This window comes from Grampus griseus, assembly GCF_964374135.1.
Source record: "Grampus griseus genome assembly, chromosome: 8".
Taxonomy (NCBI): domain Eukaryota; kingdom Metazoa; phylum Chordata; class Mammalia; order Artiodactyla; family Delphinidae; genus Grampus; species Grampus griseus.
The window spans coordinates 53,327,313-53,349,981 of record NC_139002.1 but is presented as its reverse complement, the minus strand read 5'-3'; the positions used below and the strand labels follow the sequence as shown (position 1 = coordinate 53,349,981).

Genomic DNA, 22,669 nt, shown 5'->3' with positions numbered 1-22,669 from the left:
CAGCAGTGCGAAAGCCCATGATACTGCCCTCAGGGCATGGGATGGGATGTTGCTGGCACCATGAACCCTGCCCAAGCCCCGCTATGAGTTCACAGTGACAAGGAACTGCGATGAAGACACAGGTGGCCTGGCAGCCGGTGTGGAGTGCAGAGGGATGGAGGAAGCACCAGAGCATGGAGCTGTGAGTCAGGCACATGGCGCGCAGAATGGCGGTCTCCTCGGTTCAAAGGCAGACACAGAGGACTCACGACACGAACAACACAGCAACCCTACCTTCCGTGGCTCCTTTGCCTTTCCTGTCAGAGATCTCTAACCCAGTGCCCCCTGAGGGATACAGGGAGACGTCCGTTGGCACAGGCCAACTGCTGGCTGTGTCCTCCGTGATCTCATACATCTGCCCCTCCATCGGCTGCAGGTGCCAGTTTAGGCCAAACAGGTGCATGGCTGTGGTGAGCAATGAGAAAAGTCATCTTTTTCTGCTGGAGGTGGAAATGGAACTCCCAAGCCAGAGGGGAGGACAAGTGGGGGTGGGGAACACAGGAATTCAGTTCAGTTCAGTTCAACAAAGAGCCCCTGAAGAGAGCTCTGGCAGTGCTGAGTGCTACACAGGGGACTGGGGCACAGAGATGATCCAGGCACAGACCCTGCCCCCGAGGGCTCACGGTCTAGGGGAGTGGGGAGAGGGGCAGGGATGAGGGAGTTTCAGGAGGTCCTGGCCTTTTTTTTTTTTAACATCTTTACTGGAGTATAATTGCTTTACAGTGTTGTGTTAGTTTCTGCTGTATAACAAAGTGAATCAGCTCTACGTATACATATATCCCCATATCCCCTCCTTCTTGCATCTCCCTCCCACCCTCCCTACCCCACCCCTCTAGGTGGTCACAAAGCACCAAGCTGATCTCCCTGTGCTATGCAGCTGCTTCCCACTAGCTATCTATTTTACGTTTGGTAGTGTATATATGTCCATGCCACTCTCACTTCGTCCCAGCTTACCCTTCCCCCTCCCCATGTCCTCAAGTTCATTCTCTACGTCTGCGTCTTTATTCCTGTCTTGCCCCTAGGTTATTCAGAACCATTTTTTTTTTTAGATACCATATACATGTGTTAGCATACGGTATTTGTGTTCCTCTTTCTGACTTACTTCACTATGTATGACAGACTCTAGGTCCATCCACCTCACTACAAATAACTCAATTTTGTTTCTTTATATGACTGAGTAATATTCCACTGTTTATATGTGCCACATCTTCTTTATCCATTCATCTGTCAATGGACAGTTAGGTTGCTTCCAAGTCCTGGGTATTGTAAGTAGTGGTCTTGGCCTTTTGATTCAAAAGATAAATAACAATCTAGAGGAAAAACCTGCAATTTGTATCACCAAGGGTTAATTTCCTTAATAGAAAAAGAACTCCTACAAATAATAAGCAAAGTCCAGCAAGTCAGTAGGAAAATAGGCATAGGATATGAACAGATAGTTTACAGAATAAGAAATGCAATTGGCTCTTTGTCACGTGAAAAGACTCTAGACCTCACCCAAAGTAGGAGAAATGTAAGTTAAACTCTGCAATACTGTGTTTCACATATGGTTTGGCAAAGATTTTAAAAAGGTTGAAAATATACAGTATTGGAAAAGAACAGGAAATAAGCACTCTCACACTCAGCTGGTTTGGTGTGAGCATAAGCTGGTACAAACCCTATGGAGGGCAATTTGACAAAAGCTATCAAATCAAAAATGCCCATACCCTTTACCCTGGAACTTAGAGGTTCCAGTTCTCTAGATATGTTCATATACATACAAAATGATGTACATACAAGGTTATTCACTACAGTACTGTTTGTAATAGCAAAATATTGGAAACCAGTCCACCAATAAGGGGCTAGATAAGTTTTATTTATACAATATACTATGCAACCATAAAAAAGAGTAAGGAAGCTCTTTGTATATATTGTTCTGGAAGGAAAATTGTAACATTCAGAACAGTATGTTTGACATACTACATTTAGGTAAAAACATTTCTGCATATGTACAGAATATTTCTGGAAGGATAAGAAAGACACTGATAACTGGGTGCATCCTGTGAAGGAAGAGATGGGATCTGCATTTCACTGTGTATCTGCTGCACGTTTTGATTCTGTGTATTTTTGTGATTTTGTGCAATGCTGTGATTTTGATTCATGGGCATGCATTTCTGTTTTAAAACTATTTTTGCAAGGTAGCAACTGCTAAACAGTCTTCAACAATCGAGAAGAGACCATAAAACACCAGAGAACGGATGTTGTCCTTTAAATACACAATGCTTGCGAAGGCTAGGAAGCGTGTTTTCCAGAAAGGTTTGCAATCTAGTACAAAGCGTCGGCTTAAGTCCCACTGGCGATTCAAGACTTGCGCCTCATCAATGGTCCATACTTACCTCTTCTGGGACACCTTCCCTGACTCCCCGCATACAGAATCGCATACTCCAGTCCCCAACTCCCACAGCATCCTCTGTGTCGCATCACTCCTTCGTTCAGCTGATAAACACTTTCTAAAAGCCCACTCTATGCCAGGACCCATGGCTGACACTGAGAGCCAGAACTAAATCAGACGCTCCCTGCTTCCATGAGCTCGTAGTCAAGCAGGGGAGACAGACAGAAGGACTAGAAGGCCCAGAGGAGACAGTGGCTGACCCACTAGGAGGGTGAGAGGAACACAGGGAAGGATCGACAGAGATATGAAGGCCCATCGTAATTATGTTTACTGAGGACCAACTGCTTGCTGGGCAGTGCCCTGGGTAATTTGTATACCTTACATCTAATCCTCATGCAACCTTGCCAGACCCAACTTATAGATGTGGACATTTAATTAACTCAGAAGGTTAATTAAAATTACGATAATTATAAAACTGGGATTTCTTGAATGCTTTCCACGGGCCAGGCATTGTGCTAAGAGCAGGAAATCCGTTTCAAAGTTTCTCTGATCCTTGCAACAATCCTAAAAGGTGATAATGCCATTTGCCGATGAAGAAACTAAGACACAGAGACATCAATTAACCCTGGGAAGGTTAAATGGCTAACAAGTGGCAGAGCCTAGACTAGAATCCCAAACTGCTGGAATCCTGACATCACACACCATCCATCTTTCTGGCTGGAAGGAAGGCTCTTCCCACTTCACCATGCTGCTGCTCGCCAGCCTTTTCTAGCAAGGTGGGTGGGGATGATAAAGACACCCCTTTTACACATCAAGCAACGTCCCAGGCTTTTACATGTCTTTTTAGGCAGCAGTATAGGAGTCCGTGAGGCAGACGGAAAGTTGTGTTATTTGGCCACAGTTTGTGGAAGGGTCACTGGTGGTCTGGAGGGGCTGCGTGACTGCCTTCAAGATGCAAAAAGAAGTGTGTACAGGGGACCGGAGCACAGCATATCCTTATGACTCCTGATCCAAACACAAGCCACCGAGGAATACACACAAGTCTGGCTTAATCAGGAGAGCGTACACTGGTAACAGAAATGCAATCGGACCCTTTGCTTTCTCTCCGGTTACTGTGATGCAGTGGGAAGTGTGCTGGACCAAGGGCAAGAAAACTGGTTTTGAATCCTAACTGCCACTTCCTAGCTAGTCTCATCTGAGAAATGGGGATAAAAATATTTCAAAGAATTATTGTATCATATGGGATAATATATGGCAAAGCACTTTGTAAACTGTACATCTGTGTGATTACTATATTCTATAACCATTATAGTCATACCATTGATAATCCTGATAAAATAGTAGCTAACATTTATACAGCACTTTTTAGGTACCAGACACTAAATGAGGTGCTTTACACTGCTCTTGACCGTCTGTGTGTAGCTGTCAATAATAGTAACGTTAATTTGCCTATTAGAAGTGAATATGCTGCTACTTCCAAGGTTGAATTAGCTCACATTTCTGCTTACCTTCTTACTGTTTTAATCTATTTATTGGCAACTCCAAAGGTAATGGAGAAATTGTTTGAATTGCGGACAACTCAGATATATGCAGTTAAACGAGCAGCACTTCTTTCCCCGTTAGAATCAATTATCTCATCTAAGTGTGCAAAAGAGCTGTCTTGTTAAAAGGTCATGAGAATTAACTAATCCCAGAATGAATAGAGCTCTCACAGCTTTGTGAAAAGAAACATTTTGTCAAAGCTTTCTCTTATTTTATTTTACTTTTTTTGCAGTACGCGGGCCTCTCACTGTTGTGGCCTCTCCCGTTGCGGAGCACAGGCTCCGGACGCGCAGGCTCAGCGGCCATGGCTCACGGGCCCAGCCGCTCCGCGGCACGTGGGATCCTTCCGGACCGGGGCACGAACCCGTGTCCCCTGCATCGGCAGGCGGACTCTCAACCACTGTGCCGCCAGGGAAGCTCACTTTCTCTTATTTTAAACAAGATGCAAAAGCAAGTTCTCACGGTAAAAAATATGTGGCGGGGGAAGAAAAGCCAGTGGAAAGAGTGTTCCCGGTGAAAATGACCACAGGATCTGGCGTCCAGGGACGTTAATTAGGGCAGGGCAGCCCACAGCTGGATGGGGGAATGCTGTCGGCCAGAAGCCCAGAGGTGCATGCTGGCAGCCCTTCCTCATGGCCTTGCACCTCGGCGAGCACACACAGAGGCCCACACAGCTGTGACGCCGGTGGGTCTCTCTGTGGCCTGTGGTAGATGTGCTCTTAGAAACCACCAGGGAAAGCCAAGTTCTGGATCCAGCTCTAACTTGGACTCTCAGGAGATTCAGTCCTCCAGAAGTAATTCTGGAGGCTGGTGGGTAGGGAAGCGAGTACAGGGCCATCAACACCGGGCTGACAAATGGCCGAATGGAAGGTAGGAGAACCACTGGCTGAAACCACCCACCCTGGCCAGCCACCACAGTTACCACCTGCAGGAGGTATCTTGCAGCAGGAGGTCCTCGTAAGGCATGCGGAACTAACAAGCCACCACCAACCGGAAGAATTGGGGAAATGTCCAAAGGAGAGAGGGGATGCCAGTTCATATGTCCTACTAACCTCCCAGAATCCTTCTCACTGGAATCCATCTTGGCTGAGTGATGCGCACGCCACCAGGAAGGACCGTGAGTCACAGTGATTGGCTAGAGACAACCTGGAAGCTAATCCCATCACCATAAAACCCAAGACTGCAAGCCACGTGGCAGAGCAGTCCTCCTGGGCTCCCTCACCCTCCTGCTCTCCACCCGGGCACCCCTTCTCAATAAGCTCTCTTGGTGTGTCAGCACATGTGTCTCCTTGGACAGTTCATTTCCGAGTGTTAGACAAGGGCCCACTCTCGGGCCCTGCAAGGGGTCCCCCCTTCCTGCAACAGTAAGATTTAGACAGAGGACAGGATGATACGGAGTCAGAGATGTGAAGTTCCACCAGTAATGTTGTCTTAAAGCCACAATAAAAGGGACCTTTAATCTGTGATCCAGTCTTAAATATAAGTCAGGCTAGGGGCCCCTCAATTCTTTTACTGTATTGATTGGTGGGTGGTCCGTCTTATAGTTCTGGGTTATGAGCGACAGAAAGAGAAGGAAGGGAAATAGCCTGCTCTGTTCTCCTCTTCCCAAAGGGTACAAGGCATACTCGGTCAGAGGCTGTCCAAAGAATACACAAGCTCAAGCAACCATTCGTCTTTGTCCTCGATAATATTCAAAATAACGCCAGTAACTCAACACCTGGCATAATCTGAGTGCATACTACATGCCAAATTCTTAATTTATATTATTCGATTTAATCCACATGTAAAGATGGGTTGAAAAAACGTTATTGGAGAATGAGTACAATGGAACTGAATGGAAACTGAGCTATGGGGATATATTCTGATTCACTCAGAGTAAGTGACCTAACATCACAGAGCTGGTATAAGTTAGAGGCAAGTTTCAAACTCAGGAGCCTGTGTTTCCCAGCCAAGCTTCCTCTTTTACACGTTACTTTAAACAGGAGTAAACTATGGGCAATCTAAAGTCACCAGCAAACAAAGGCTGAAGTTAATGTCTGGGGGTCCCAATGGTGATAATAAATAGTTCTTACCCCACAGCAACCCTCATGTAAAGCTGCAGACAGCAGTAGGTGCGTGCTATCCAGAGGACTTGGAAATACCAGTCATGGATCCAGAAAAGCTAAATAATATAAATGGTCCTGTCCAGCCTGCTTTAAGACCAGACCACTGACACAATGTAAATTGTAATGATCGTAATCCCTCCTTCCAGAGGAATTAATAGTAAGCGCCGATGCACATCACAGGATTATCTAAATTACACCCCACAGTGCGTATTTATACCTGTTTGTGCAAAACTCTCCCAAGTACCTTGAAAGTGACCTAAATAAGAAACCTGATACCGGTGTCCCCTTTCAACTAGTTTGCAATTCAGTGGAAAGGTGAAAAGATGCTAACGAGTTGAGAAGAAGGCCGTGGAAAGGTAGCGAGTTCACAGGATCACCCACGTTGAAAGGTTACTGATTTCTAAAAGCCAAGAGCTAGGGTGGGGGGAGTTTCTTACTCCCTCAGATCTGGTCAATCTGATCCCAGGGCTGACATTTTCCAGTCGCCTTTTTCCTGCCCGGCGAGACATGAGAGAGGGCTGGGAAAGTGCAAGCTCCATCTTGACATTTTTAAGAAAAATGCTCAGTAGATGTTCAGACGTTGAAGGCTCCCCGCAGCGCCCAGCCAGCCGGAGGCAATTAACAAAGTCATTATGTAGAAGTCACCGAAGTAAGTATAGGAGTTTCCACTGTCACATGCATGCTTCCCTTCCAAACATCGAATGCACAAACCCAGTTGCATCTGTAAATTAGCAGCTCTAGGTAGTGACTAGAGATGGTTATAACTTCAAGAAACTGTTGATTCAAGCAGCATTCTTGGTTTCAAAAGGCAGCAGAAATCAACCCAGCTGCATGGCTACCTACTTTTCTGTTTTACATGATTAATGCTCAGTTGTTTGTTTGTTTGTTCTTAACTAGCATCATTTCTGTAAAATATAACTCGCTGGAGTTCTCTGACTTACGGTCCTCTAACGTAGAAAGCAGAAAACAAAAAGGCAAGACAATCACAACAGCAGAACGACAGAGCTTCATCCCCCAAGTTCTTCTCCTGGTTTGGCAACAAAGCCACAACATGCAAAAGTTTCAAACCTAGAAGCCATATACAGAGAGATGTACACTGCAGTGTACTAGTAAAAAAATCAGAAGCAACCTAGATGTCTTAAAATAGGAGAACTTGGCTAAACTACGATACAAGTACTGGATGGAATACCAGGTACACATGTGAAAAAAAAATCTAGAAAGAGATATGTAAAAATGACATCAAGCTTTGAATTATAGTGGTAGGATGACTGACTAATTTTCTTCACTAGTTTCCAAACTCATTTCCATGCTGTTTACATTAAAAAGGAAGTTCTACAACTTGGTCTTAGGAGCACGAGGTAAAGAAGGACAACAGAGCCAAGCGGGGAGATCCTGATTTTGAGCACATGCCATGTGTCAGACACTTAGGCAAGGGGAATTACATACGTGATTTCATTCAGACCTTACATAAACCTTGAGAAAATCATTAGTGTTCCCATTTTACAGATGAAGAAAGTGGAGGCTCAGAGAGGCTGCATGACCTGCCCAAAAATACTTCCCAAGATACTTCCCAGATGGGAAGTGATAAAGTCACTTTTGAACCCAGGTCTGACTGGTCCTAAAGTCCAAACTCACCGCTAGACTGCTGATGAGTTACAATGCCTGAAATTAAATTAAAATTAAGATAATTTTAAGGCAAGGCCTCTGCTGACAGTATAGCCAGGTTTTCTCTTTTGAGATAGTCTGTTAAAGGACCTTCATCTTAGGGGTAAAGCATGGGGTCCCCACCTGTTTACATCCTGACCACAGTAGACAGGGTTGACCCTCAAAAGCAAAACCGTGTAAATGCAAGTAAGTGACTTTGGTAGACTCAGTCCTCAAGTTTGGGTCTATCTGGAGCGTTCAGAGGCACATCATTTACTAGGTTCCTGACTTTGGGTAAATGACTTAGCCTCTCTGAGTCTCAGTTTCTTCATCTGTAAAATAGATAGTAATATTTACCTCAAAGGATTATAAATGAAATAATGCATGTGATGTGCTTAGAACTGTGCCTGGCACATAGCAGGAGCAAAATAAATGGTAGCCATCACCATCCTTGTCATTTTGCTCTGCTGATTTACCTAATTCCCAGATCCCCTGAAAGATTTATTTAAGCCAGCTCTGTTCCATCACCTTTCCTTCTCTCCACATATTGCCCCTAATTTCCCTCCCACGCCAACCGCAAATTTCTTTGAGCTGAGGGCTCTCTCCCTACCCTGCTCCCATCAGCTGACAGACTTTGGGCACAGGAACTAGAGATATCTGTCCGGTGGATAAAACAGTTTTTAAAAGCGGAATTGCTATAAAGCAGCCTGATAGGATCCCACTGCTGACTACGTGGAGCTAATTTTTAATCAAGTAAATATATTGCCTTTCTTCCTATCTCTGGATAAACCTGACTGCAACAATCAGGGTTACTGTCTCTCACCCCCAAATTAATTGTTTTCTGGAGAATGGACTCTGGCACAGTTAATCATTTTTCTGCACCATGCAATGCTGTGGGGAAAGGAGGCCTTTCAAAAGGATTCACTGGCAGCCGCTCAATAGTTCTGGAAAACAGGGGGGTGGGGGGATGGGCACGAGAGAAGGGGAGAAACAGGCACGCCCACCGTCAATGGGAGGAAGAAGATCAATTTAAGTGGAGGGCACTGAAAACTGGTGACACGGCAAGTTGTAGGGGGACCAGGGCTGGAATCTAATTTGTGCAGGATGGAGTGAACGGCTATTACTGCAGTAATGGAATAAGAAAACTATCTTTTCTGGGCCCCTTTCACCAGACGGGCTCTACTAAGCCTTCTTCTGTGCATGACTAGCTTAGGGGTTGGCCACCTTGGACTGACCTCAGCCCGGTAATGTGACCTCTCCCTGCCCTACTCCCAATATAGCGCTGGTGCCAGACACAGGAAGATGGGAGGCACGAAGTACAGCTGGTTACGAGCACAGCCGTGGCAGCCAGACAGCCCTGCGTTCCTGTTCTGGTTTTCACGTTTATGGTTATGTGACTTTGTTCCTGTTATTTAAATCCTTTGACTCCCAGCTTCCTCATCTATAAAATGGTGACAATAATACCTATAGCTCCAAAGAATTGCTGTGAAGGTGAAAGGAAAGAATATATTTTATGAGCTGCTTGGTATTGACTCAAATTTACTACCAGAGGGTAGCCTTCTACAGTGGTATCATCAGCGTCATTTGCAGTGTACATTAAGGTTCTCGCTGAGAAAGTGAAGTACGGAGATTTCTTGAGGGAGTTGAGAAGTCTGAGCTTTTGCTCTGGTTGGGGGGTGGGGGGTGTCGCTATGACTGAACCTGCCCCGCACTCAACGGGCGGATGAGACTCAGGCTTGAAGGGGACACTTGGGGCAGAGCCTGGAACTGCGCTGAGCCCAAGTCTTTGGATTTAGTTCCGAGTTCTTTCTGCTAAATGGCCCTGTTGCTAAGTCGCAGCAGAAAATCCTGTAAGAGCAGGAGAGGCCCCTTCATGGCTTGTTCTTCCATCGGCACTGCACTCCCAGACTAAAGGAGTCATCTTCTTGAGCCTAAAGTTAAGGGAATGAGCCCACGGGGCAGGTGATATCAGGCCGCCAGCAGGCCCTCCCTTAGGGCAGGGATCATTTCTCTCATCTCCATCCCCCAGCACCTGGCCCACAGGAGAGAAGAAGAAAAAGAGCCAAGGAAGGAGACAGACATAATTAGGATTATTACCGAAACAGTAACAGCTCCCACTTATTAAAAATTGTACCACGTGCATGACACAGTGGTACAGAGGAGTGGTACGGAGGATGAACATTCATTATGTCATTTAATCTCACAGCTTTTTAAGGAAGATAGTATCTCCATTTTATGGACTAGGACCTCAACACATAGTGACAAAGTAGATATTATTAACCTGATTTTGGATCTTTAGAAAACCAAGGCCCCAGAACAGTCCATCATTTTGCACCATTCATCATGGCAGCACCAAGATCCAAACCCAGGTCCGGGTCACTCCACACCCTGAGCTCTTCGCAGACTGCTGTCAGAACCCAGGGCAGGCTTCCATGCAGTCCTGATCAGAACATGCAGCTTCTGATCAAATCACTGCTGACAGAGCGGGCAAGGAAGTGACTCCACGCAGTGGAAGACCCACCACCTTGCCCTTCATACTCAAACCCTCGTTAAGGATCCAGGGAGCGAAATCACCCCAGGGTCGCCAGCCTGTTCAACTCCTCTGCTGGGGTGCGCAGCCAGCCCTGCCCTGGCAGAAACATGTCAGCCGGGGAAAGCTGGGAAAGTGCCTGTCATTTCCCGAGAGGGGGCGGAACGCTGGCCTAGAGCTCTGCTGGGTTTCCTTTCTCTGTGGTGCTTGCATCCAAGTGCCAAGACTATTCCCAAGGCTATCTAAAGCATTTCTATAAAAAGGTGTCTCCACTTAGCCAAGGACCAGCCTCTCACGTATGAGGCCTTGTCCGCTCCTTCCTGTACCAACCATCAAAGGGGGCCAAAGGAAACACGGGTCTGGTTCACGCTTGGGAGCTCCAGAAGGAGAAGGTGCCTGTTGCTAGGTTCCATTTCCATAGCTACTAGAAAACGTCCTGTTGCAAGGCTCTGTGAGGCACCCTCCCACTGCCTGATTTCCTTTGGCATATCAACCACGTACCTGGGTTTTTTTTTTTTTTTCAATGATCAAAGTCAATTAGGAGGTGGTCCCCACTGTACCGCTAAATGGAGTTTTAATTTGTGTGTATATTATTAGGATAGGCCTTTCCCTCTGGAACAGTCACTTCAGCGGGAAGAATGAGGGTGGACAGCTTAACGCAGAGTCCGCCACCCAGATTTGTAACTAGGGATGATATTTCTTTATAATGAGAAGCATTCTGAAAGAGCATTTTAAACTCTCACAGAACAGAGTGTGTGATGTCCCTCCTTTACTCTCCACAGCTTCCCAGCCTCCTGCCCACTGGAGCGTTTTCTAGCTCTTTGGGATCATACTACGTTTTCCTGCCTCTCTGCCCTGTCTGTGCACAGAGCCAGGCACGCAATACACACAAGTTCTCTGATATGCAGGGACCCCTGGTTTGGCTCAGTCCTTAGATTAGGAAGTTTAAAGCAGCACAGAGTTCCAGGAACCATGATGATGATGATGGTGATGATGGTGATGATGATGAATGTGGTGGTGATGGTGATGAGGATGATGGTGATGATGATGGGGATGGTGATGGTGATGGTGATGGTGATGGTGATGATGAGGATGATGGTGAATGTGGTGGTGATGGTGATGGTGATGAGGATGATGGTGATGATGATGGTGATGGTGATGATGGGGATGGGGATGGGGATGGTGATGGTGATGATGATGGTGATGGTGATGATGAGGATGATGGTGAATGTGGTGGTGATGGTGATGATGATGACGGTGATGATGATGGGGATGTTGATGGTGGTGATGTTGATGATGATGGTGATGATGATGGTGATGATGGTGATGATGAGGATGATGATGAATGTGGTGGTGATAAAAGCCACTGTTATTAATAGTACCAAGCACTGGGCTTTGTGCTTGATAAACACACTATCACTCAATCCTTGCAAAGCTCTAGGAGGTCGGTACTATTATTATCCTCATTTGCAAGATGAGGAAACTAAGGCTCCAGGAGGTTCAACAACTTGCCCAAGATCACACATTTAATAAGAGGCAGAGGGTCACTTCAGATCTGAGCCAAATCCAGATTGCGCAGAATCTGTCCCTAACCCCTGTACACGCTGCCTTTCTGATTAGATGTAAAACTGTGGAAATGACAGAAATGGAAAATAAAAAAGGAAATCTCATAAGTTTATGGCCCTGCCTTACTGCTCAGAGTTTGTTAGTGATATTTTCCTGAGGATAGAAACTTGAGCATTTGAAACACTTGCTGAGCACAGTACCTGACGTTCCTCATTGCTTCTCCCTGCCCAGGAATCTCTGTCTGTGTAGGTTTCTCCTGTCCCTTGAACACACAGCCTCCAGGCTTCGTTGATGTAACATCTCTACGTGGAACGGCCACTGCCTTTCCTATTTTTTTTTTTTTTTTTTTTGCGGTACGTGGGCCTCTCACTGTTGTGGCCTCTGCATCAGCTGGTAGACTCTCAACCACTGAGCCACCAGGGAAGCCCGCCTTTCCTATTTTTAAAATCATTCTCCCATCCTTCAAGGCCTACTTCAAACCTTAACTCTTCTGTGAGGATTTCCACCATTGCCCCAAGCCAGAAATGCCGTCTGCTCTCCCCTCCCCAGCCCCGGTTCCTGACCACTACTTCAGAACCTGTCCCATGCACACCGCCTTGACAGTCCATATCCAGATGCTTCCCATCCATCCCTTGCTGGCTCTGTTGTCCACCTATGTAGCCAGCAGAGCAGATCTGCAGAGATAGCTGGACTCCCAGCTCTGGCCCTTACCAGCTATGCATCTGCAAATAAGTCACCTAACCACTCTGACCCTCAGTTTTTTCATCTGTAGAAAGGGAAAGAATACAAAACCATCTCCCACGTTCTTATAAATTAAATTTAAGGCAAGTCCTTTTGAAGTGTATTGAAAATATAAGACATCATTCTTATGTTGCTTAAAAGTTAATCAATGAAAGAAAGAACACCCGAAGTTTAATACACAGACTAATGCAAAGATTTACATGTGAAACTTTCTACACAGCCCCAGACCGATACCATTAGGGGTAATCACAGTACAATTTAATGGACTTAATGCTCTACAGAAAAGTGAGGAGGCATAAACAAGCAAAAGAAGAGTTTCCAGTTTTCAGGTAAAGAAAAATGCTACTTCTCCTAAAATTCTCATTTAATCTTCATTACCCCCAACTCCATCTCCTCTCAAATACCTTTTTTTTTGCAACCATACTGGGTGGTGTCATGCGTGTACTCACACACAGAGCCTCATACACTAAGACACACATAGGAGTCCGATGAGTCTGTCTTGCTGTAGAATTCTACAGACGGCCTGAGCGGTAAACTTTAGGACCATGTGATGAAATGCAGGCCTCAGCTCAATTAACGATACTGGCATTTTTTCTCTTCCCCCACTGGAGGCTGTGAACAAAATCCTAACTCCAGGCTCAAAGGCGCAATACATCTAGCTGTTTGCCACACACCAGCAGGAAAGGCTCCCTCCAAAATGTAATGTTACATGGGTGACAATCCAATGCCACGGCACAAGAAGCCTGGAGAACAGGTGAATCAGATAACACAAAGGGCTAGTGCTCAATAAGCGATGTGTATCGAGGTCCCCTGATGACATCTGGGCCTGCTTTGCTCTCCAATCCTGAAGCACTCTGGGTGCAAACCACAGCTCCACTCAATGCCACAGGTACATAGCAATCCTGGTACAGTGCGTGGCCCAGAGCAGATGGACGCTAACTTTTCTTCCTTAGGAAAATAAGGTATTTTCTCTCTTTAGTAAGGAGCTCTGTGCATCCACTCAGCAGTTCAGATCAGGTGAACCATCCCAGCCCTGCTCGAGCCCCACTCCAGCCCCACTCCAGCTATGGGAATCGTAGAGCACAGTGGGAAGAGGGCAGGCTCCGGGGGCAAATCCTGGCTCTCACACTCACTAGTGACGTGGGCCTTGAACAACTGACTTAATTTCCTCAGGTCTCAGTTTCTCATCTATGAGATGGAAATAAAACTAGAATGGTACCTAGCACATGGCTGGTACTTGACAAATGTTTGTTGGATAGGTAGGATTGTTAAGAAGATTAAATGAGAAATATATATAACACTCAGAACATGCCTGGAACATGGTTAGCTCTCAACACATGTGAGCTGCCACCTCTGTTAAATCAGGGTAGGTCGTGGGAGGGAAGCTGGGAGCAGGGGCAGGAGAAAGCCCCAGACAGGATGGCAAAGCACCCCCTTGTTTGCTCTGAGCCTTGGGTACGGAGCACAGTGGCAGAGAAAGACATCAGACGAGGGCTCTGAGAGCTGGCATGGTCTACATAAGGAACATAGGACTTGGAATCAGAAAATCTGGTTGCTAGGCCGAGCTCTATTACTTACCAGTCATTCAAGGTAAACAAGTAATTTAACTGCAGCAGGCCCAGCTTCCACATGTGGGGCTTGCAGTGAATAATCCTACACAGTGCAGAGACCGCTGGAGAGGACCGATGGGTTTGACAGGCCTCACATGAAGGCAAGGGGTTTATCATGTATCTGCCCAGTGGAGCCTCTGTTCTAAGGGGGAAGGCAGCCAGCGTCCTCCTGCAGTGCCTGTGGTTTCCATAGTTCTACATTCAAGAGCCTTCAGTAAAAGAGAGCCTGAGGCCCGCAGCAGATCCAATGCACAGATGGATAGTTTAATGCACAGTCTTCTGACACACGTGCCAAAAAAATAGCCAACATTCCTATCTATTGTCCTTTGCCTTTGTCTGGACTGTTCCATCTTCCAGAAAACCATCCCTAGCTTCTCTTTTAACATCTTACTTGATGTACAAGGCTCAGTGCCTTGGGGAAATTTACCTGATCTTCCTGGTTACAATGAATTGCTCTCTCCTTCAGGCTCCCACAGGGGTAAAGTTCAAACTCCAGTAACATGCTTTTATCATCTGTCTACTATTGCCTTGGGCTCCTTACACATCTGGCTGTCTATGAAACCACGGAAGACTCAAAGCAGTGATGCTAGCTTATCTGGCTTTGTCTGTCCCTGTAGCCCCGGGACACAACCCAAAAGGCAGGCTCAGTGAATGCTCCCCAGTGTCTCAAACCTGAGCTTGGGGAAGCTCCCTCTACTTCATCCCAGATTACCTGAAATCCCTGCATCTGCAGATGGCCCTTGGCTGCTGAACCTTGGTTTCAAATCTCTGGGTGATCCAGCTGCCTGGAAGGGTGAGATCTGTATTTCCTCAGCACCCACCCCACCATGGACCACTCACCGAACTGGACCCTTTGCAGATGTTCTGTCACTTAAACACCTCTTGCATATTAATGGACAAAATTATCCATGAGGAAACCAAGATGCAGAGAGATGGAAAAACCTGTGTGAGCACGGCTGGAGGGCGAAGTCTGTGCTTTTGCTATTAGACTGTACTGCTGTCTTTAGGAGGATGAAGCCTTTAAGTTGTGGCCTTGTTGTTTTACTGATGGAAGGAAAAAAATACTGTGTTTCTTTACTGCCATCTCACTCCCTCTCCCCTTTCCCACCCCTCCCTTTTTTTTACCCCTGAAATGAAGAGCCGCTTGGCGGGGTTTCCTCACCTCTGTCCCTAGCCTGCAGCAGGAAGCACAGCCCTGACTGGACGGACCTCCTCTCTGCAAGCTAGGTACTTAAGAGTGAAAAAACAGCCATCAGGGAGACCACTCTCACTTTCTCTCTGCATCGAAGTGCAATTAAATTATGTTATTTCACAGTAATTAGTTCAGAATAAAAACAAGGACTTGGGGACATGTTCTTTCCAAGAATGCTAAAAATCTGTAAAAATCGATTCCTCTTCCACACTCCCAGGGTGCGGCTGGGGAAGGATCACCCCAGCCACATAGCTGGGGCTACTCCCTGACCAACCATGGCTATGCTGCCTCTTTGGGGGCCTTGAAACTACCCACAGGAGAAGGCCCCCCGAGTCCTGGGACAGTGTGTTGTCTCTGGAGCTGTCATTGTTATAAAAAAATGAATATACTAATAAACTCGGGTCCTTTCTTTTTTGAGACATTTCCAAACTCGGGACGGCTTGGCCCTCAAATTCAACACAACTTGTTTGCTAGGGGGAGAGGAAGACAGATGTCATTCACTAGTGGCTCTTATTAGAAAAGAACTAGGAGCCCGATTGTCATTGCATCCCCAGAACAGCCTATTACCTGTTCTCACAGAGGAAGAAACCGAGGCTCAGAGAGGGCAAGGTTCTCGCTTCAAGTCTCACAGGTGTGAGCAACAGACAAAGTCTGTGCCCTACAATGACTACATTTTGGAAGCCACCTCTGGTATTCCCTCCCTTAGTTTCCAGTAACCATTTTCACTCTCACATGATCTCCCAGCCTCTAGACTTTCCGCCTCTGTTCCCTCAGTTCGCTTCTGGTCCCGACGTCCCTCCTTTCTCTCCTGAACGCAGGTTACATCCTGCCACACCCTGGTACGAGAAGCTGTGGCTATAGCACTGGGCAAGACAGAAATTGCTTCCACCCCCATGGAGCTTACAGTCTGACAGTGGAGACAGAGCTGAGCCAATCCAAGACATAGTCCGCAGCTGCAGTGACCGTGAGACCCCTGAGCACTATAAGAGCCTATGACTGGGTTCCTGGCTTACGGCGAAGGGGTCAGAGGAGCTTCGCTGAGGAAGGGACGTGTGAGCTAGGCTCTTGAAAGGGAACTGACTGGGAGAAGGCATGTGGTTCCTTCCAGGAATGAAGATCCCTTTACCTCTCTGGGTCTCGGGGCCACCTGTAACCTCCCCCGGCCCCCATTCATTAAACCAGCTGACCCACCAAGATAAGACACAAAGCTGCATGCTAGCAGCACTGTGGGGAAACTGGACACCTAGCTGGGAGCCCGGGGATTCAGTCCTTTCCTTCTGAGGAGCCCCTAGCAAGCAGTGAGTCACAAGAGCTTTAAACTGTCCATATCTTGTGACCCCCCAAAAAAATCCTGCTCAGGGGGACACACCCTCCCCAAAGTAAGTGAAAGAAGAAAACAGAAGAGGTTTTCTTTCATTCTGGTTACAGAAGTGCTATTTATAATAGCAAGCAGTTGGCAACAAAGGAACACAATGATATAATAATGGCACAAATATGATAGAGCTATTAAACTTGACAAGAATGAGAATTTTGTGTCAATACTTAAAAATGTGTACAAAAAGATGGTCCCTGAAAAAGGCAGAAGAACATACACATGCTGACTCCACGGAGGCCTGTGGCTGTGATCCTCCAAGGAGGTCAAGTAGAGCACACAGAGAACCCTAGAATGCTTCAGCTGTTTGCCCTCGTATCTTAAATTCTAAAACACTTTGATGTCTTAAAGTTTGAAGGTTATTGTAGGTAACACCTGATTTTGAATCCAGTAAATAAATCACTTCTTTACTACACATCTCAAAAACGGTACCAAAAACTACCGAGATGTGGAATGGATGAGTGGTGGCCCAAGGCTGAAGATGAAGAAACAGGACTGATTAAAAAAAATGGAACTTTTGGGGTGACAGAAGTGTTGTTTTTTTTTTTTTCTTTCCCTGGTACGCGGGCCTCTCACTGCTGTGGCCTCTCCCGTTGCGGAGCACAGGCTCCGGACACGCAGGCTCAGCGGCCATGGCTCACGGGCCCAGCCTCTCCACGGCATGTGGGATCTTCCCGGACAGGGGCACGAATCCATGTCCCCTGCATCGGCAGGCGGACTCTCAACCACTGCGCCACCAGGGAAGCCCGTGTTCTGTGTTTTGTTGGTAGTGATGGTCACACAACTCTGTTTGTCAGAATTCATAGAATGGTACAACTAAAAACTGTTAATCTTCTGTATGCAAATGATATCTCAATAAATCTGCTTTTAAATACAAGCATTCAGGGCCTGATGGCTGAGTAGGTGTACAGGCGAGGGAGACATGCCTGAGTGTGGTATGTGTCTCAATCCTAGTCTTGGGCCCTGAACACTGCTAGGACAAGAACTGAGAAGAGTGGGGATACTTCTCCTGGAGGGCAAATGATGTTATCCATTGGCCCTCCAGATCCACCCTATATCCTTCTCTACCCTGCTCTGTGCCCGGGGAGGCTGAGCCATAAGGTCTGGACCAATGGGTCCGCTTGGGCTCTGGCTCTTGGTTGGGTTCAGTTACCAATGGGAGAAGATCAGAGGGTGGGGAGAGCATGAGGTCCGCAAGATGGACAATTTTCTCTCATGCTGAGCTGAAGCACGTTGAATGACTTAATCATTTCAGCTAGTCTTTTGTTTACTCCTGTTTTACAGGTTCAGAAACTCATCCGAAGAAGATTAAGTCCTCCTATGGGTGGCACAGATAGGAATGGCAGAAGGATAATGAGGACAAGATCCCCTGGTCTGTGGAGCTGGGGCACTTAAGAGTCGCCCCTCTCATTGCAGACACCGCTCTCAAGCAGCCCACTCCAGACAGGCAGCTGTCTTGTGAGGGAAGTCTTCTCCCAGAGCCGGAATCGGCCTTCCCATCATTTTCAGCCAGAGGGCCTTGTTCTGCTCTCGGCAATCTCACAGAGCAAGTCTGCCCCCTCCTCTGCGTGGTGGCGTTTCAGACCGCTGCAGGGGGCCACGCTAGCCTCCTCAAGTCCTCCTTTCGGGGGGCTGAAGGATATTTGTCTGGGGTCTGTCATAAGGAGAACAGTCTATATATATCTTGCTATTAGCAATTCCTGCAGAGCAGCATGAAGGAATCAATCTTGGAGAGAAAGCCTTTAATACAGCATCCTGTATCTTTATCACTTTTTTCTCCACCTAAAAGATCAAGTTCAATCATCTCCGTTTCCCATTCTTTGGGCTATAAAGCTAAATCTATGGCTTCTGTCCAAAAGGCCTGATGTGAAGTCGAAGAAAAAGGGGAGAAAATGAGCCTTACTGCTCACTAATAACACCCAGGCCCAGAGTGCAATGGGCCTGTGCTTAGGAAGCAAATGGCATCTGAGATCCTGATACTGCATGAGCTGTTCGAACCAGATGGGGATAACTGCGGGGCAGCAGCGGGTACAATCACCCTGGCCTCTATTTCTAATCCTTTCTCTACTCATTTCATGTCCATTTCCCCGGTACCTGAACCCCAGGACATAAAATGTGCATTTCTGCCACCGTGCTTGTGCCCACGCTATTCTGCCCAGAAAACCCTGGGCGGATTTTACCATCTTGCAAGGTCTTTTATTCAACCACATCTTACTGAGCACAGCTACCTTGGGGCAGGCTGAGTGTTAGGGGCTGAGTACACAGCAGAGAATAAGACATTAGGAGACAGGAGACCACACTCCCAAAGAGGAGGGAAGCCTAAGATCCCTTCTGCCTGGATTGCTGCTCTGCTGAAATCACGTGTGCACGTGTGCACGGTCAATGTCAGGGATCTTGAGGGGGCCTGCAGAAGTCTGTGCAAGTCACATGGAGTGCCCAAGTCCACCTCTGTCAACACTGCCCAGAAGACTTCAAGAGCTGGTTGACCCAGGCTCTTCCAGACCACGAACTGCAATAATATGCCAACCAGCAATGCTCTCTGGAAGCTGCCTTTTGAAAAGAGGCAATTAAGCTTCACAACATTCTCACGTATAAATTAAACTCATACCACCTCGAGCAAGGGTTCAGATTTTTTTTCCAATCCACAATCAGCTGCTGGTGGAGGTGAAAAATGTCACCTAGTTTAAAGAAAGAGTCCCTTATGGCTATGGGGCATGTTGGAAAGTTCCCCCGCAGTTACCAAGAGGCTGCTGCAGCACACACTTAGGACTCCACCCTCAACGTCCTGGTTCAACTTCCTATGGGCATCGCTCTACAGAGAGGGAAGGACCTAAGAGGATCACGTACTCCCACCCCATCCTGGGCTGAGATGCTGAGGTCCATAACAACTCTCTCCCAAGGCCACCAGCAAGGGACTCCTCCTCTGTCACGTGCCTTGTGTTTTTTCAACATCGTCTCTTTTAACCTGTACAACAGCCTCAAGGAGGAAGTATTCTTCTTCTTCCCGCTTTGCAGATAAGGAAACCAAAGCTCAAAAGGGTCACACAGGTGGAGAGTGGCAGAGCTGAGATTTCCACTGAATCCTGTCTTCTGATCAGAACACCGTGCTGCCTTAGAGAAATCATAGAGGATGAGGCACCCCCCTCCAGGGGGGACGTGGACCTGACAATGAAAGAAATAGCTCCCAGGCACTCTTGGGTCTCTGTTTAAATGTAAAGCTCTTCCTGGTTTTTGTACTGTTAACAAGCCTTTTTGGTCTCCTATTCCAAAGGCCTATCTGGCTAAGACAGGTGCCTGACGAGTCCTCAAGATACAACTCCGTACTCTTCTGCAGTACTCAGTGTCTGCTTTTTACATAGGGATTCAGAACACGAGGGAAGCTGTCAGTTTTCTCTGGATAGAGGCAACTGGCAGTGAAGCAAAAATCAACTTTTGTCCTAGTTAAAGAAATGACGTGAGTTGTTTTTTGGGTAACGATTCTCCTTGCAGCCGCCTCCCTGGAACAGTGAGACATCCCTACAAGTGCTTTCTGACAGGGCCCCCTGATTGTTCTGTCAGCTGCCCTTGTGACTAATGCAGGCTGGGAAGCTCGCAGGCACTGCCATGAAACAACACTGGCCCAAGTTCTCACTCAAGACTTACTCTTTTCCATGGGATGCTAAAAGTACTAATAATACTGTTAATAACCACAATAGTATCAAACTTTTACTGAGAGCCAACTCTGTGCCAGGCAATGGGATAGGTGCTTTATGCAAATTATCTTACTGGAACATCACAAAACCCTGTGAAACGGCCACTATTATTATCCCCATTTTACAGATGGGTAAACTGAGGCTGAGAGCGGTTAAATAAACTTGCCTAAGGTCAGAAAGCATGTAAGCAGCAGAGCTGAGATTTGAAAGCAGGCAGCCTTATTTCAGAACCCACGCTCTCAACCCTGATGCTACCCTCAGTTTCCTCGCCTATAAAATGGGCCTAATCATTCCAGCCACATCCATTATAAGAGCCATAAGGAAAGTGGAAACTGAAGTTCAGAGAAGTTAAGCAACTTGATCAAGTTTACACAGCCAGCAAGGGACGGAGCCAGGGCCTGAATGGGGTCTTTTGATCCTCCATTATGTGACCTACAGTGTAGTGGCTGAGAGTGGCTTTGAAATCCTATGTCATTCACTCGTTGTGTGACCCTGGCAAGTTGTTAACTTCTCTGAGCTTTAGTTTCCTCTTCCAGGAAACACAGAACTGTTACGAGTGTTCAGAGAGATGATACGTGTATAGTAATGGCTTGGATCGATGCTAAGTGCATAGTAAAGATTTAGAATACCAGATACAAGGAGGGAAAGTTACAGTATAAGGCTTAAGACTGTGAGCACAAAAGAGAAAAAAAAAGTTAAAAGTACCAGATCAAGAGGCTGAGTGCACAGTCCTGTCATTTACTGTACGGAGGTGGGTGAGTTACCTAAGCTCACTGGGTCTCCACGTCCTCATCTGTAAACTGGGGATAATAACCCAGAGGTGCTGGGAGATTTCAATAAGAAAACACAAGCAAAGTGCTTAGAACAGTCAGGGTCATGTTGACAGGGCACACTCAAAGCAAACTGCTCAGGCTTCCCTGGTGGCGCAGTGGTTGAGAGTCCGCCTGCCGATGCAGGGGACACGGGTTCATGCCCCGGTCCAGGAGGATCCCACATGCCGCGGAGCGGCTGGGCCCGTGAGCCATGGCCGCTGAGCCTGCGCGTCCGGAGCCTGTGCTCCGCAAGGGGAGAGGCCACAACAGTGAGAGGCCCGCGTACCGCAAAAAAAAAAATAAAAAGCAAACTGCTCTGATTATTAATGATAAAAAGTGACCCCTGTTATTTCTACTACTCTCAACCACACTGCTTTTTTGGGTGAAAATGTTTTTAAAACAATTAAATGCTATCAAATAAAGCATTATGGCCATGGCTGCACAAGTTTCATGGTTTGACTTACAACTAACTTTCCCCTCACATCATTCTCTCCCCATTTTGTTCTGCAAACAGATTTCTTTTCTTCGGAAAAGCAGAGGCAGGGTATTCAAATGGAGACTAAAAGGACCCGAAAACCTTCATAGGGAGAGTGGGTGACTAAAGCAAGGCACTCACCCCAATGGCGGCCTCTCTGAACGGGTGCCCTTCAGAGGCAAAAACACACATCGTCTCTCGGAAGAGATCTCCCAGGCTCAGTGAGGGTCCTCCCTGGATTCCCAGCCCAGGCCAGAGCAACCCGTAACACCCCAGGGGACCAGAAGACGGCCCAAAGGCAAGGCCCTGGGTCCCGCAGCCTTTGTGGGTGGTTAAGTGCTGACTCCAATTTCTCTATCTTCCTATGAAAATAACTGCACACGTCTCTACAAATGAAAGGCCACTGGTTGCTTGTTTCCCAATAAACTTTCCAACTAAGAAACTGAATGTTAAGTGGATCTGTCAGAGTTCTGTCCAGACATGGCAGCCCTGAGCAGACACCAGAGAAAGAACACATCTTTCCCGCCCTCTGTTTTCCACTCCCCCTCTGCTGGTGAGGTGATGCAATCCTTATCTGGAACTTGATAGGATGTAGAAAATAATTACAAATGAAAAGGTTATTCATAATTTTTAAATGAGCTAATTAGTAAACCCAGTCAGACTTGCTCATTACAGTAATTAATAATTGATTATCCTTGAAATGAAACACAATTTTCATCAAAAATCTAATTAAATATCTGTGCTTTTTGCCTGTTGATGAGTTGGTCTGCTAGCAGTGTCTTTGTTAAGGATAGTCGTGCTCAACAGAGACAATTACTTTGATTTTTAATAAATGATAGTTCCTTACAAGTTAGTCCTCACAGTCTGTGATGATGGCCAAGCAACAAGAGCTCATCCCTGGCCCCAGCAACTGGAGGAGAGCGAGCACAAGGCTGCCAGCCCGGCCCATGAGGACAGGTAGGCGCTCACCTCGCACCTGCA

The 22,669-nt window shown here is 46.8% G+C and overlaps 1 protein-coding gene across 1 annotated transcript in view; it reads right to left on the bottom strand.

The window, feature by feature from the left end:
- The window catches only part of TENM4 (teneurin transmembrane protein 4), a 388,830-nt gene that overhangs the window by 199,053 nt on the left and 167,108 nt on the right, over positions 1–22,669 (bottom strand). Inside the window, exon 6 of the mRNA XM_082659462.1 lies at positions 274–444. Coding sequence (XP_082515588.1) covers positions 274–444 — 171 coding nt within the window. The remainder of the gene's footprint in view (positions 1–273; positions 445–22,669) is intronic.